Source organism: Tympanuchus pallidicinctus, unplaced genomic scaffold (genome assembly GCF_026119805.1).
Source record: "Tympanuchus pallidicinctus isolate F22 unplaced genomic scaffold, pur_lepc_1.0 scaffold25, whole genome shotgun sequence".
NCBI classification, from domain to species: domain Eukaryota; kingdom Metazoa; phylum Chordata; class Aves; order Galliformes; family Phasianidae; genus Tympanuchus; species Tympanuchus pallidicinctus.
In genome coordinates this window covers 9,619,343-9,634,180 of record NW_026294742.1, presented here as the reverse complement: position 1 = coordinate 9,634,180, position 14,838 = coordinate 9,619,343, and the positions used below count along the sequence as shown (strand labels likewise).

The 14,838-nt window shown below is 58.7% G+C and overlaps 1 protein-coding gene across 1 annotated transcript; it reads right to left on the bottom strand.

Annotated features, from left to right (window-relative positions):
• Positions 1 to 7,230: 7,230 nt before the first annotated feature.
• POU4F3 (POU class 4 homeobox 3) lies at positions 7,231 to 8,492 on the bottom strand. The gene is made up of 2 exons (XM_052689809.1): positions 8,373 to 8,492; positions 7,231 to 8,091 (listed from the first exon to the last, which is right to left on the bottom strand). The coding sequence occupies exons 1-2, from the start codon at positions 8,490 to 8,492 to the stop codon at positions 7,231 to 7,233; spliced, it is 981 nt and encodes a 326-aa protein (XP_052545769.1).
• Between the last annotated feature and the right edge of the window lie 6,346 nt (positions 8,493 to 14,838).

Below are 14,838 nucleotides of genomic sequence, written 5' to 3'. Positions count from 1 at the left end.
CATCACAGCACGGAGCTGCTGCTGCGGGGTCACTGGGAAGGGAGTATTTTCTTGTGGAGGTTTCTAAATGTTCCACCTTTCCAAGTGTTCAGGTTGCTGTAATTTTTAAAAGAGTATTTTTTAAGTGGTCCCACATCACTGTCAGACATATGGGAAGGATGCTTGGAGTTCCATGTTGTGATTGCTCCCTCCCAAATCTGCTCAAATTCCCAAGTTCCTTTGGGTACATCGGGTGGCCTTTTGCTCCCCGCTCACAGCGATGTGACAAATGCTGACCCCAGCACTGTGCCAGGCACCCCGACATGCTGCCCCAACCCCACCACATCCAGCAGCTCCACCACACACTCAGAGGTGCTGACATGCTGTCATCCTTTTTCCATTTTTGTTTCAGACTTCAGGTTGAAGTGTGATGCTGAATTAAAAATCTTGCCCTGGGCTGTCTGCAGGGCCTGCAGGCTACTGCAGTGCCAGCATCTGCCAAGGAGACCCAGGGGTGCTGTGTCGCAGGGCCAAAGCCCTGGGTTGGCATCAGGCAGCAGTGGGGGAGCCCAGCTGGAGGGGGAGGGCAGCACTCTTGGCATTCCCATACCTGATGTCCCCATTCCCAGTGTCCCCATTCCCTGCCCTCCCTCACCCCTCGTGCTGTACAGCAGGGCTATGGGTTCGGTCTGAGCAGGGTCTGCACAGGGGCCTGGGACAGACCCCAGCTGCTAGCAGACCCATAGCAAACAATGCAGCAAACAGGAACACTGAGCGTCTGTGCTGGGCATCCTCCAACAATGCTGGTTCCTGGCACCACAGCCCCAGCACAGCAGCCTGAATGGCTCTGGAGGCAGATGTAAGGGCTGACGCCCGGTGATGGCCATCCCCTGCCCCACGTGCAGCACATGCCCCTCACACCCTTCTGGCTGCCATGAGCACTGTGCTCAGCCATGGGGCAGAGCCTGTGGTTAAATTTTAATGAGGTGTGTCTCTGCATGCCACATTCACTGCCACGAAGCACAGTGCACTCAGTCCCCGGGCGCAGAGCAACTTGTTCTGGCCTCATTCCTTCCCTATTGTTCCGTGAAGAAAAATACAGATTCCTTTCAGCACAGCTCAGGTGCTTTCGTAAGAGAACAGAAATCTGGCTGCATCAGCTGCTGTGCAGTTAGAAAACACTCGGTCTGTCCTTCCCCCCTCTCTGATGCTGCCCCCATCCCCCTGTCCCAGCACAATGCTCCTCCCTTGGCACCCTGTGCCCACCCCCTGGTCACACTGCCCTGGCCATGCCTGGTGCTGCTGCGGAGAAAGGACCACGGCACTCGGCTGAGGTGAGGCTGCAGAGATGGGACAGGTTGCAGGGTGCCCTCTGGCAGCGAGAGCAGAGGGTCCTCAAACCTGGGCTTTTTTGGACGTCAGGGAGTGAACACGGCCAACAAAGCTGGGCCAGCTTTACTGCTGGTGGGCACAGCACCGCTCCGCACTGCAGCGCCTTCACAGGGTGCCTGGCCCTGTGGATGCCCCCAAAGCCATGGGGAGCCCCTGAGCAGCGCCCGCCTGGGATGTGGCGGCAGGGCGCAGCGTGCCGGGAACGCTGAACTCCGTGGGAGTCCGGGGAACGTCCCCTGCGTGAAGAGCAGCCACATATCTGACACTAATGGAAAAAGACCATTAAAAAGCTTTATGATATTCTGTTCTCCTACTTCCAGTCCCTCTCTCCCTTCATTGCTGCTGGCATTTTATGAATTATTGATGCGCCGAGGTGCTCAGCTCCCCGGTCCCTGCTCCGCCGCTCACAGTGCCTGCGCCGCTCCTTCCCCGCGGTGGCACCACGGGCCCAGGCTGCTCACCAGCATTTGCTGCCCATCGGGTGCCCGGCGGCACAGCACGAGGCCCCGGGCCGCGGTTCCCCAGGGCAGGGCTGAGCGCAGAGCTCCGGGGACGGAGGAACAGGCGGAGGCCGAGGGGGCCGCCGGGCCCAGCAGCACGCAGCAGCAGCCTGGGGAGCAGGGGCACGGCCGGGCCCTGAGGGCAGAGCTGTGGCAGAGCTCCCCGGGCAGCGCCTCGGCCTCCGGTGAGCTTTGGGCCGCCGGGCAGCGCCGTGCATCGCAGCAACGCGCCGCTCCGCCGTGCTTCGGCTCCGCAGCGGAGTCCCGGGTAACGGCATCAGCTCGGTCCCAGGCCGTGCGCTCTCACGGCCAATCGCCTCAGGTTTCAGCGGCGGGGCCCGATGCGTTTTCCATGTCGCCGCGGTGCACGTGGCAACGCGGCCCGTCGCACACGTGGCGCTGCCGATCGCCCGCTCGCTCACGTGTCCGCTCACCGCTGCCCGCGCCTTCCTGCGTCCCCGGTCGGCTTGGCCGCGTCTGCGGGGCGGAGGGATCCCAGCCGCGTCCCCATACGGAGCAGGGCGGGAGGACAGCCTGGGCTGAGGGCGCAGCCCTGCCGAGTGTGAGCAGAGCGCAGCCGCCGCACGGCCCGGGGAGCAAGCAGTCCTCCTTCCCAGCAATAGACAGAAGTCGGCACCTTTCCCCGGATGCTTTTGCATGTTCTCACTGCGCTGCTTGAAGGAGAATTGTTCTTTTTTTTTTTTTTTTCCCACAGGCAGAAAACTGCACTCAGGCCGTAACGTGGTGATGTTTGTAGACTGATTTGTTCTGGCATTTGGGGAAGAAAACAGATTTGGAAACAACTGAGACATCAAACATTAAATACCGCCCCGACTCGGATCCCCGCACACCGTGCTCCGGCTGCAGGGCTGCAGGATGGCTGCTCGCACCGCTGTCTGCACTGCAGTCCTGCCCCTGTGCTGCACTGCTGCTGCCCATACACCCCTCAGACAGCTCCACCCTGCAGCAGCCGTCGCAATCCATCCCGCCCAACTCATTGCCTGGTTTGTCTTCCAGCCCTGATGTCCCTTCACGTGTTTTGCCATGTGAATTCAGGCAGGCTGTGAGCAGCACGGTCCTACAGGTGGCCCTGGAAGAGGATTTCAAACTCTGCAGATGAAGGGATGTTCTCTGCGTGCCATAAATGCTGCAGCTCTGTGCAGAGCTCTGCTCACTGTGTCTCTGAAGAGCTCAAACAGCCGCAATCCACTCTGCTTGTCTTCTCTTTTTTGAACAAGAGATGCAGACAGGCCCAATGCACGGTACTCAGCTCAGAGCTGCACTCCTGGCTCTGTCCCCCTTCCAGCTCTGTGTGCTGCTGGGGTTCAGCTTCTACCCTGCATGGCAGCAGGTCCATCCCTGCACTGCAGTGCAAGCTGCCCTCACGATGCTCTGAGGACCCAGGGCCGATGCAAAGACAGCCTCACAGTGTGCGTGCATTGGGCACACCGGGCTCAGGAGGAGAAAACCAAAGGTTTCCCTGCAAACCCACCTGCATACACCTCTCACAGCCCTGCAGCCCTCGCACACGTGGTGTGCTCCAGCACAGCGCAGGGTAGCTGTTCAAACACTCTTGTTTCTACTTCTATTTACATCCCGGGAACATTTAGTGAGTTCTCACCAAATCTCTGGCAGAAAGCACAGCAGCTCAGCAGAGCAGAGCAGAGCCCATGCCGTGCTCCATTTTGGCCATGCAGGGGGCAGCACCCCCAGACCCACCCCCGGCCCCGGGCACCCAGCGCTGCCCAGCACAGGGGACGTGTGGGAGTTCCTTCCATGCATCGGAGGCCCATTTCCAGCAGGCAGGCTGAGGGCATTCAGCTCCTGCAGTGCTGTTTCAGAACAGCTGATCTTGATTTATATAACGGCATTGCACATTTTTAATTCTCTTCGGATTTAAAGCAAAGATTTCATTTCATCGGCATGCTGTGCCTCCATAAAAAATTCTGTTGAAGACATGGTGACACAAAGCTCCATATATATGGTCCTGAATTTGCTTTAAGGAACAATGTCTAATTCACGTCTTGATGATGGAAGAAATTTGTTTCTAACATTTCTAGGCAAACTGCAAAGCACGACCACTCTCGTTAAAGACAAATTTGCTTAATTGCCTTAACGCACCGCTCTGAAGGTAACCAGCACAGCTGCACGGCTGGAGCCACTCCTCCTCTCCTATGGGTGCAAAGCAGCGTTCTGCTTTGAGCCCATGTGCTCCCAGTGCTCTGCTGAATGCCCACCTGAAGCGAGGTGAAGCGGAGAGGAGCGCGAGGAGCGGGGTGGGATGTTCTGCATGGGTTGGAACTGGACGGGATGAGAAACTGCGTGCAGCAGAGATGGGATGGAGGCCCTCGGGGTGCCCAGCAGTGTCCCACAGCCCATCCTCCCCTCCTCTCCTCCCCCCAGCTCTGTGCACTTGGGGGCCTTACCCCCCCCCGCCTCTCCCTGGGATATCAGCTGTGCTTCTATTGATTTCCGCCCCACATTTGTTTTTGCTATTCATTATTAATGGGATCGTTTTTCTATCCTTCGTGCATGAAGGCAAATTTTGTGTAAAAATCAATTGAGTGAGCACCGCCAATGGCTTGTTTGGTTTCCTTCTCTTTCATCTCTGGTGTGCAGTCCCCAGGAGACACAGGGCAGGATATTAAGGAACAAGCATGGGAGGGAGAAAAGAAAATAATAAATCAATTCTTAGTGGTTTGTGAACCATACGAAGGGATTTGCCTGCTGGTCTTTGTCTTACACACGTGTCTCACAGAGCAGCTCTCTGCTGCCCATCTCCCTTCAGTCATATTTCACTTTCTGCCCTTCCTCCAGGGCAGCGAATTCCTCTTCCTAGGAGCGAGGCTGGCCATGATCCACCGCGGGCCACAGGGCCGTGCTACAACCCCACCACTGAGGGTTGGCCACGGAGTAGAACTCTTTTCTCAGCTCCAGTCCCAGCCCGAGCCCCGTGGCTGCGCGGGGGGGAGTGGGCAGTGAGCAGCAGTGGGAGAGGTGGGTGCTCTGCAGGGGGTGCTGCCACCAACGCTCTTCTGGGTGCCAGTTCCCCGTCTCCCTTCCCTGCATTGCCCCTGGCATCGTTTCCCAGATCCAGAGCACTGCCCCTCACACCAAGAGGAAAATACACGCCATTTTCCTGTGCTCCTCGGCACCAAACGCCAGCTCTCAGCTACTCCTGCTGAAGCCAAAGGAACCGATGCCCCAACTCTGGGGGTTTTGTCTCAGTGCGGTCACTGGAGCTCTGGAAGCCACACTCAAGGCATCAGGAAGTGTTAATGCAGCATGTGCTGACCTCCAAAGTGAGATCCTAAATGAAGCACTCAGGTCATTCAAGAGAATGAAACTGGGCAGAGGGTCGCCTCAGCCCTGGGCCAGGACGAGATCCTCCTGGTGCAGCTCTGTCTCCATCAGAGGAACCTGGAGCAGAAAGGATTGTGCAGTCAGTGCGGGTGGGAGAGCAGCATGCAGAGCTCTGGTTCTGGAACAGTGACTGTAGATTTCAGAGCCTAAGTTCATTTAGGTCTTGTTTTACATCTTCAGGCCATTTTCTGGGCCTGGCCCAAAAGGACAAATGTAAAACCGTCACATAGCAGAGACAAAACCAGACCAGTCACAAACTAAAGCGGCAGGGACACCTTTGCCATCCCAAGAGCAGCACGATCCCAATCCCCTTTCGGCAGCGGCCGGCAGGAGGATGCGTCTCCACGGCTGCAGCGTGGCACGGAGAGGTGAGCCGAGCCCGGGCGGGGCGAGCAGAACGCAGCTGAGCGAGGATAACCCGGCCTGCAGACGGGAACAGAGCCGTGCGAGGGGCGCTTCCGAAGCGCTGGAATTCCTGTTCCGTGCTGGAAGACAAACGGCGAGAGGCTGCCGTGTCCTTCTGCAGAAGCGCTGACCGCGTTCAGTCCGGATACTCCTTTTCCGTGGGTTAAGGGCTCCTCGGGATTCGGATCCTTCTGTTTGAAAAGTTCTTCGAATTCCTGTATCACAAAGAGTGTTTTGGCTTTAACAGAAAGGCGGCGTCGGTTCCACTCTCCGTCGGCAGCTCCGGCTGTGGGACCGATCCCAGCAGCACCGGCAGCCACCCGAGCGAGCAGCGGGCAGAGCAGCGGGTGCAGCCCCGGCCCCTCCCGGCTCCCCTCGGTCCGGCGGCCGCTTCCCGGGCGGGATAGGCCGAGGCCGGGGCTGTGCTCGCCGGCCAGGAGCCGGTAAGGAGATAGAAACGCCCTTACCTGCTTTTACGGCGGAGCGCCCGTTGGAGCTCCCAGCCCCGGCGGCACCACCCGCTCTGCCGCAACGAGGATCCGCCGAAACGCGAGCTGGCAGAGGGAAGGCTGCCGTCTGGATCGCCTCCTGCCCTTTTTATACAGTGGGAGGCAATTAATATTGCATCACCCTTATTTTAAATTTTCAGAACCCACAATATAATGTAATGGCATAAGGGCATGTATTATTAAAGGACATTTGATTGGGGGAAAATCATTGGGGCTGATTGGAAAAAGGCGGCGAGAGGAGCGCGCAGCTTCCCGAGAGCCGCAGCGACGGGCGGAATTGTCGGATCCGCTCCTACCGGGGGAGGCGGGCAGACCCGGCTCCGGGGTTCGGTGTTTGTCACTCATTGAAGTGCCAAAGCAAAATATTCAGAAGAGCCTCGCGCTTCGACCATTAATTTTTAATCGTTAAGGTGCTTCTGGGAATCATAAATAAAAGCCTTTTCCCCTTTTAAACAGCATTACAAATGAGCCCACGGTGGGTTTGTTTGGGAGACGTTTTTGTTCCGCTCCAACCGGAGGGGCAGCGGTCGTCTCCCGCCCGCCCCGGGTCCGGCGCCGGGGGCACAGCGGGGCCCGACGGGGCGAAGCTTCGTCCCGGTGTCCGGGGGAAACGCACCGGAGGACGATTTTCGTTGATTTCGCGCTCGCAAATATTTTCCTCGGTCCTCCCAGCGCCGCCGGCTCGGAAACGAGAGAGGGAGCCAGAAACGACACGTTCCCTTCGGGTTGAAAAATAAAGCCTTTATTCCAGAGTCGAGGTGGGGAGCGGCGCTCCGTTCGGAGGGCGACGGGACGGGACGGGGCGGGCGGGGAGCGCACACGGCCCGGAGCTCCCGGCACTGCGCCCGGAACGGCCCGCACACGGCTCTCCTCGCGCGACAGTCCGGGAAACCGCGGGGACGCCGCGCCAGGCCACGAGGCCCGGGGGATGAGGGCGGCCCGCCCCGTCCCGGGGCTTCGGTGGGGCAGCGCCTGGGGTTCTTCCCATCCCGTCCCGTCCCGTCCCGCCCCGCCCCGTCCCGCCGAGCCCGGGGCGCAGCCGCGCCGTCGGTGGGCAGGGGTGCCGCCCGGCCGGGCCGCCGTCAGTGCACCGCGGAGTACTTCATGCGCTTCTGCTTCTGGCGCTGGTTGCAGAACCAGACGCGCACCACGTTCTTCTTGAGGTCGAGCTTCTCGGCGATAGCCGCGATCTTCTCGGACGACGGCCGCGGCTGCAGCGCGAAGTACGCTTCGAGGGAGCGCTTCTCGGGCGCGGCGATGGACGTGCGTTTGCGTTTGCGCTCCGCGCCCGCGAAGAGCTCCGGTTTGGCGGCGCGGTCGCGGTGCGCGGCCTCGGCCTCCTCCAGCCAGGCCTGCAGCACGGGCCGCAGCGCCGTCATGTTGTTGTGCGACAGCGTCAGCGACTCGAAGCGGCAGATGGTGCTCTGGCTGAGCGAGCCCACGCCCGGGATCTTCAGGTTGGCCAGGGCCGCCCCCACGTCGGCCTGGGTCACCCCCAGCTTGATGCGGCGCTGCTTGAAGCGCTCGGCGAACGCCTCCAGCTCGCGCGGGTCGGACTCCACGTCGGGCAGGCAGGGCGCGGTGGGCAGCGGCGGCGCGGGGCCCCCCGGCGGACCCACGGCCACGGGCAGGTGGCCCACGGCGCCCAGCGGGTGCGGCGGCAGCGGTGCGGGCACGGCCGGGGGGTCGGGCAGGGCCAGAGCGGGGGAGAGGTGCTCCAGCAGATCGGCGTCCAACGCGGGGTGCGGCGGCGCCGCGGGCAGCGCGGGGTGCGGCAGCGCGGCGGGGGCGGCCGGGCCGCAGGGAACGCCGCTCATGGCGTGGTAGGTCGCGTCCGGCTTGAAGGGGTGGCTCTTGGCGTGGGAGACGATGTCGACGGCCGCCAGAGCCTCGGCGCGGGCCAGCAGGCTCTCATCAAAGCTTCCAAATATATTGCCCTGGAGCTGCGAGCAAGAATGCGCATAGTGCAGTCAGTGGGGAATACTGTCATCTCCGGATTAAAAACCTCGCCGAGCACGGAGATTCCTCCTCAAAGCTCAGGTCATAAAAATTAATATGAAGGCAGCGGCTTTGCTCGAAGAGACATGTGGATCAGAGACGGGAGAGGGGAGCGGGATGGGGGAGCGCGGAGACGCGCGATTGTTCTGCTGACATGAAAAAAACATTAAGCGAGCGCCTGTCAAAAACCGTGCCTTAAAGCGGTAATTACGCTCCAGCTACATACCTGCGGGGCCGGGAGGCAAACCCTGCGCATCGCCTCCGCGCCGGCGTGCAGCCCGGAGTATTTGGGCTCCTGCAGGGCGGCGTGCATGGGGAAGGGCTGCTTGGCGTTCATGGCCATCATCTTCGCGCACCTCGCAGGTAGGCAGCCCCGGACATCGATTCAGGGTTGTCTCTGGCTCGCCGCCGTCAAAGTGAGCGATTGGCACTGACGGAGCGTCCCCCCGCCGCTCCCCCCCCCGCTCCCTCACTCATCTTACACCGCCGCCCGGAGCGGGCCCCGCGCACGCGTGTTGCGGGCGGGAGCGGAGGGCGCGGGGCCCCGCACCGGCTCGGGACTCGCCGTCGGGGCGGCTCGGTGGGCGGCGGGTCGGGATCGGCCCCGGCCGGGCGGAGAGGCGGCCGCTCCGCCGACCCCCAGTTCTCCCCGTTGATAACTACCGTCGGGGGACCGCCGAGCCGGGCCGGCCGGGGGGCTGCGGCCAAGGGGCAGCTCTCGGACCTTGCGGGACCTTCCCGCGGCCGGGGGTATCGCGTAACGCGAGGCCCAGCTCGGGCCGCACGCAGCAGCCGTCCGTGCGGAGCCCGCGGCTCGGCTCGGTTCGGCTCGGCTCGCTTCCGGCTGGGTGTGTCCGGGAGAGGGGCGGCCGCCCGCACAGCGCAGTCACTTCTGCGGAGCGCACAGGACTCTGCCCCCCTGCCCCCGTTTGACTCGTTAAGAGAAAACGGACAACTCCCTCCTCCCGAAATAGTCCTGAAAGGGGCAAAGCTGCTCCCGAGCGGTTGTTACTGATTTTTGATTTCTAATCGCCTTCCCACATCTTCAAACGTTACCAGACCTTGGTGGCCTGGGGATTTAAGTAACCTGCACGTAGGAAACGGGCGATTATTTAGCGAACGTAACACCCGTGCCCGGCTTCGAGGTTTACAAGAGCTTTGTGTGCAGAACAAGTTTGGTTTGGTCTTCTGACCGACGGGAGCGGCTCTCATTGCGGACGGCCGCGCGCAGCCGTGTGCCGCCTCGCCGCGGGCTGAGCGAGGGACGGGGCGCCGCGGGGACGCGAAGGGGAGAGAGGGGCGGCCGCGCGGGATCAGCACCGCGGACAGCGCAGCGGCGGGGCGGCTCCCCCCGCAGTGCCGGGAGAGCGGAGCGGGGCCGCGGAGCTCCAGGCTCTGATTTACGATAAAACATTTAAAGCAAATCATTTATATTTCAACGGGCCTAAATAGCTGCATGAAAGTTTTATCCGAAGCGGCACCATATTTATAGGCGGTCCTACTTTGTTGGGAGTAATTAATAGAGGGATGCTTTTCAGACCTTCGTTTTATCCTTAACCCCTCCTTTCTTACCCGCTCTGGCTGACATCAGTGCATCAGAGCATCCCGGCAGTGCTGGGAGCAACGATGGGAGCAACGATGGGAGCAATGATGGGAGCAATGATGGGAGCAATGATGGGAGCAACGATGGGAGCAACGATGGGAGCAGTGCTGGGAGCAGTGCTGGGTGCAATGATGGGAGCAGTGCTGGGAGCAGTGATGGGAGCAGTGCTGGGAGCAGTGCTGGGAGCAGTGCTGGGAGCAGTGCTGGGTGCAATGATGGGAGCAGTGCTGGGTGCAGTGATGGGAGCAATGATGGGAGCAATGCTGGGTGCAGTGATGGGAGCAATGATGGGAGCAGTGCTGGGTGCAATGCTGGGAGCAGTGCTGGGTGCAATGATGGGAGCAGTGCTGGGAGCAGTGCTGGGTGCAATGATGGGAGCAGTGCTGGATGCAGTGCTGGGTGCACTGCCCATTCCCTGGAGCTCCTCCCCCCTCTCGAAGGACTGCCCTGCACTGCCACTTCTCCTCATCCCCACACTCCCCTTCCCTCTGTTGGCCTGGAGCTGCAGCGGCCCGTGGGGCCTCCATTCCCACTCCCACGTGGGATGGCAGATGTGGCCCAGGCACACAGCGGCCGAACATTATGTGTGTGCACAGAGCTCTGCCCGGGGCCGTGTGGCATCCCAGCCCAGCCCGAGCCCTTCTGCTGCCCACACCGTGTGGTGGCTTTTCCTTCCATCCCGAAGGCCACTGTTCTGAAAGACACCGAACGGGGTAACCTAGCTGCTGAGCTCCCTTTAATTAAAGCTGTAAAATATTGATGTTCCTGGCCCTGTCTACTGACGTTACACCTTACAAACAGAGGAGAGGAGTCCAAGGGATAAACAATAACAAGTTAAAAGAGCCCAGATGGTTTGCCATCAGAAACTATCTGCAGACTCAAAGGTGTCACTGCCATAGATTTCAGAGATCATTCATCTACTGGTAAATAATTAATGGTATTTCTGGAAGAAAAAAAACACCAAGCCCATACCCTGATGAAACATCACCGCTGACTCATTGAAAATCTGAAGGCAGCAGTCAGATTGAAGGCGTGTGCTGAGCCCACGGTGCCATCCTATTCTTTGTCACCATTTGAAGGTCGTTATCCATTTTCCTAAGACATCAAAACGTTCTGCTCTCATTTAGGATTTAATTCAAAGCCCATCACAGTCGGTGCGCTGTCAGCAGGCTCTCGGTTTCATTACATCATTTAGTTGGAAGGATTTGTAGTAAATGCTTACATGGGGGTGAGGGATGCTCTGACATACAGAAGTCCATCGTTTAACACGCAGTTTGTCCTCACACACTCTCTATGACGGGTGGCCATCAGAGCTGCCCCACACCACCTCCAGGCTGACATATCTCACCCCATGGATTTTCCTCAGTTGCTCTTTAAAGCACCCGTGGTTTCCTGCAAACAGCCCACGGTGCTGCTTTACACGTGAGAGGCTGAAGTGAGGGGACTGGCTCATGGATGTGAACCTTCTGTCCTTTTGCACACACAGCTCCCACCCACTGCTATGGAGTTGCATCCCCTGCCCAGCACTGTGGGGTTTCTCCTCAGCCTTCTTCACTGCCCATCTATAAAAGAAATGACTTCTTTTTTCTCAAATAATGCTTTCCATCCTCCAGTAAGGCTCCAGGGCCGAGCCGAGCTCTTTGCTGAGGTGCAGCGCCTTCTCTGAGGTCGCTGGAGCCCTGCAGGAGGAGCTCTGCGTCGAGCCCAGGATGTTCTCAGTGCACCCTCAGCCCCACACGGCGCTGCGTGCAGCACGATACGGCCGTTCCACTGCACAATCTGATCGAGGAAATGGCTAGGATTACCCAGACGGTCAATTATTCATCAGCTAAACGGCTCAGCATCAATTACCTGGCTTGATTCTCTTATTCATTAAGGAGATTGAAGAGCCCGACTTAACAAAGCCAAAAGAAAGTTGCTAAGCTACGGCAGCTGCCCGGCTCACGGGAGGGCAGCAGTGCCGCCCTGCAGTGGGGCTGGGGCTGAATCCTGCTGGGGTCACCGTGTCCCGGCCAAAGGAGCAGCTGGGGAGGACAGCGTCCCTTTGTGTCTCTAAGAGTGCATCCGTTTCCCTTAGGGAGCGTTTGGTGAGGTTTTATCAAAGGTGGGAGTTGGGGTCTCACATTCGGGATGCGGGACGTTCGCATGGTGACGGCGCTGCGCACACAGCTGCTGAGAGGAGTGGGGAACTGTTGTGATGTCCTCACTGCTTCCGATTGAAGAACAGGGGCTCTCTCTCACCTCCTGTAATTAAAAACATTAAAGCATTTTGCCCTTCTTGTCTTTTCCAGCTGCATGCAGGGAGCTCCCAGAGACCTCAGCTCTGGATGCGTCACTGAGCACCAATGCGGGCACTCCCAGAAAGCCGTGCAGGTGTTTGCAAGTATCGCCTCGAGATCAGAAGTGTTCCTTGGAGGAAAACTGTGTCTGTAGTAAAATATTAAAAGAGCAAAAGCAGAGATGCGTGTTGCAGGGCAATTTTTCAGCCAAGTTTTTGGTTGAGGTCTGATGGACACAAGGAGCTCCGTGCGCTCCTCTGTAACGCGCATGAATTATAGAGCTTGTTTCGTGTGTCTTTCCCTGAAATTAAAACTGTACCGAAGCAGACTCTGATGCTCGTTAAAAATCAAACCCCTCTGTTTCCAATGAAGATCACATGAGTGACAGAGCGATATTTTCCGAGGCAGGAGGAGGGCAGAGTGCTCATCTATCAGGCATCTCTTTCTTGTTATATTTGCTCCTAACTCTAGAAATACATCTAAATGTGGTCTAACAGGACTCTGCTCCACAAGAAATTAATGAGGAGCAGGCATTAATTATTCATGGCCTGAAACAGGAGGTCTGCTAATGTTCCCGCTCATCAACAAGTCGCACAGCTGCAGCACACGGCGGTCCTGGGGAGGAAGGAGGAGAGCGCTGCGATGCGCGCCTCGCTGCCTCCGTTCTGCCGCGCCAACACGGGGCTCCCGAAGCCGCCTGGTGGCACCCGCGGAAACACGGAACGAAAAGAGCCCGCAAAGCCGCAAAGCCTCCCTGACACAGGGAAAGTGAAGGAATAAGACGAGGAAACAAACAGCCGGAGCGAAACAAACAAAAGGCTGCAAAGGCACCGGCGGGGTCCGGAGCCGGGAACGAGCATCCGAGCCGCAGCCGGGATCCCGCAGCGCGCAGCTCCGCCCCGGGCAGCCGCGCTCGGCTCTCCTGCGGGCCTTCATTCGGGTGGATGCGATGATGTGAATCGAGGTGCTGAGACGGCTGCCCGGAGCGCACTTAGAAACTGAGGTCTCCAGTTAGGAAAGACAAATTCACTGAAGCGTAAGTGGACAACGAGTTTCTTCCAGACAAGAAACTGAGATATTGAACAAGATCAAAACATGTATTTCCTTCAAAGAGACAAAATTACGCGGCCCAGAAGTCCCCAGATCCTTTCCCTCTGCCAGAATCCTCAGCCCGGAGCTGCTCTCCCAGTTCCGTGAGGTCGGCTGCTGCTGTCACAAAAGCAGAGCGCGGCTCTCAGCGCAGGCACGACGTCCCCCCGCGGTGCGGCGGACGCTGTTTGTCTGCGCAGCCACCTGGAGGAGCCCCGAGCGTGCGGAGCAAAGCGATTTGCGGCGTTGCAAATTGTAGCAAACGGGGGCAGAGGAAGCAGCTCCTCGTCCATCCCCATCCGCCTCTGCCAGCACGGCCCCACGGCCTCACATTCACCACATTTTGGTCATCATCCGCAAGCCAGTAAGAGCAAAGATACATTTCATTAATTATCCATGATAATTAACATAGAGATCGAACAACTTAAATACTTCCACAGGGGAAAATTGTCCAAATATTTTGCATTTGGGAAGATTTGTACTCCCCACTCAGGCCGGATTTAAAGCACCACAGACTGTGCTAAAGCAGCACCAGCTCAGCACTGACCCCACGGCAGCCTCAGAGCCAGTGAGGTCACACAGACATACAGGTTTGGTGACTTATCCCTACCGCAGAGTCTCTCCTCTCTGTGTCCCACGCAGTTCAAAGCTCCGTTCAAAACTGCATCCTGAAACCATCCCAAGGGGAGGATTGGGCTGCTGGGATCCCGGTCTGCATCGCAGCAGAGCCCCTCCCTCCCTCCAGGACCCCAAATCCCCCATTCAGCTGCTCACCACCCTGACACCAAGCCCACAGCCCTTCCCGCTGTGGCTGTTTCCCATCACTGTGCTGTGGGAATTGCTCTGCATCCCTTCTGGCTGCACAGGGCGCAGTGCGACCCCCCGGGGCTGCGTGTTGTGCCAGGGAGGGGATGTTTGCTGAGTCCCCCCTGGGGGCTGCGGTGCCCACGGGCTGAGAATCACAGCACAGCAATGGGGGTCGGGGGGGGGGGGGGGGGGGTTCTGTGCCCCATAGCTCTATGAAATTATTCAGCCCTGCGCTGCTTTCACATTCCTTTTACGTTAATGCTCCCTGAAATCTTCATTAAAATTTGAAATTAAAATGTAACAATCGGAGGGGGGCAGGGAGGAATTCTGTCACCTAACATTAAACTCATCGCTCCCACATTTACATTTCCTGGATTTTTAATTAGAGAAGTCACACGAGGCGGTCATTCGCACCGCACAGGGCTGTGTGTCACCGCAGCTCCGGGCGCTGCAGGGCTGCTCTGCTTTCAGCAGCTCTGCTTGTCAGCATCTGTGACATCTCTCTGCTTCTTGCTCTGTTTCTCACCTGTCAGACGTGTTGAGGAGCGCTGCTGTGATCAGGCAAAGCACATCTTGACTCACTGAGCCACCTTACACCGAGGGGCAAATGTCCCCCAGAAAGCCTGGCAGGCGAGAGGCGTTTCCAAAGCAGCAGAAAGTTCATGGTCCAGAACCATTGCAGAAACCCCTGGGGGTTCTTGGAGCACCTCAAGGCTTTGCTGTGCAAATCCTCCCACACCCACAGTGGTTTATTCTGGGGGGAGGGTGACCTCGGGAGCACCACTCAGAGCCCCCACAGCCTGTGCTGCTGCAGCAGACGCCGGGGCAGCGCTGCTGTCACAGAGCTGCTGTGTTCCTCACAGAAATGTTGGGTCTCAGGGCAGTGCTCACCGCAGGTTGCTCTATAGCTACTC

Excerpts from the sequence above, each read along its gene's own strand:
- POU4F3 (XM_052689809.1), bottom strand. The coding sequence starts at position 8,492 with ATGATGGCCATGAACGCCAAGCAGCCCTTCCCCATGCACGCCGCCCTG. Across the intron at positions 8,092-8,372 it reads TTTGCCTCCCGGCCCCGCAG|CTCCAGGGCAATATATTTGG; the intron begins GTATGTAGCTGG and ends TCTTGCTCGCAG.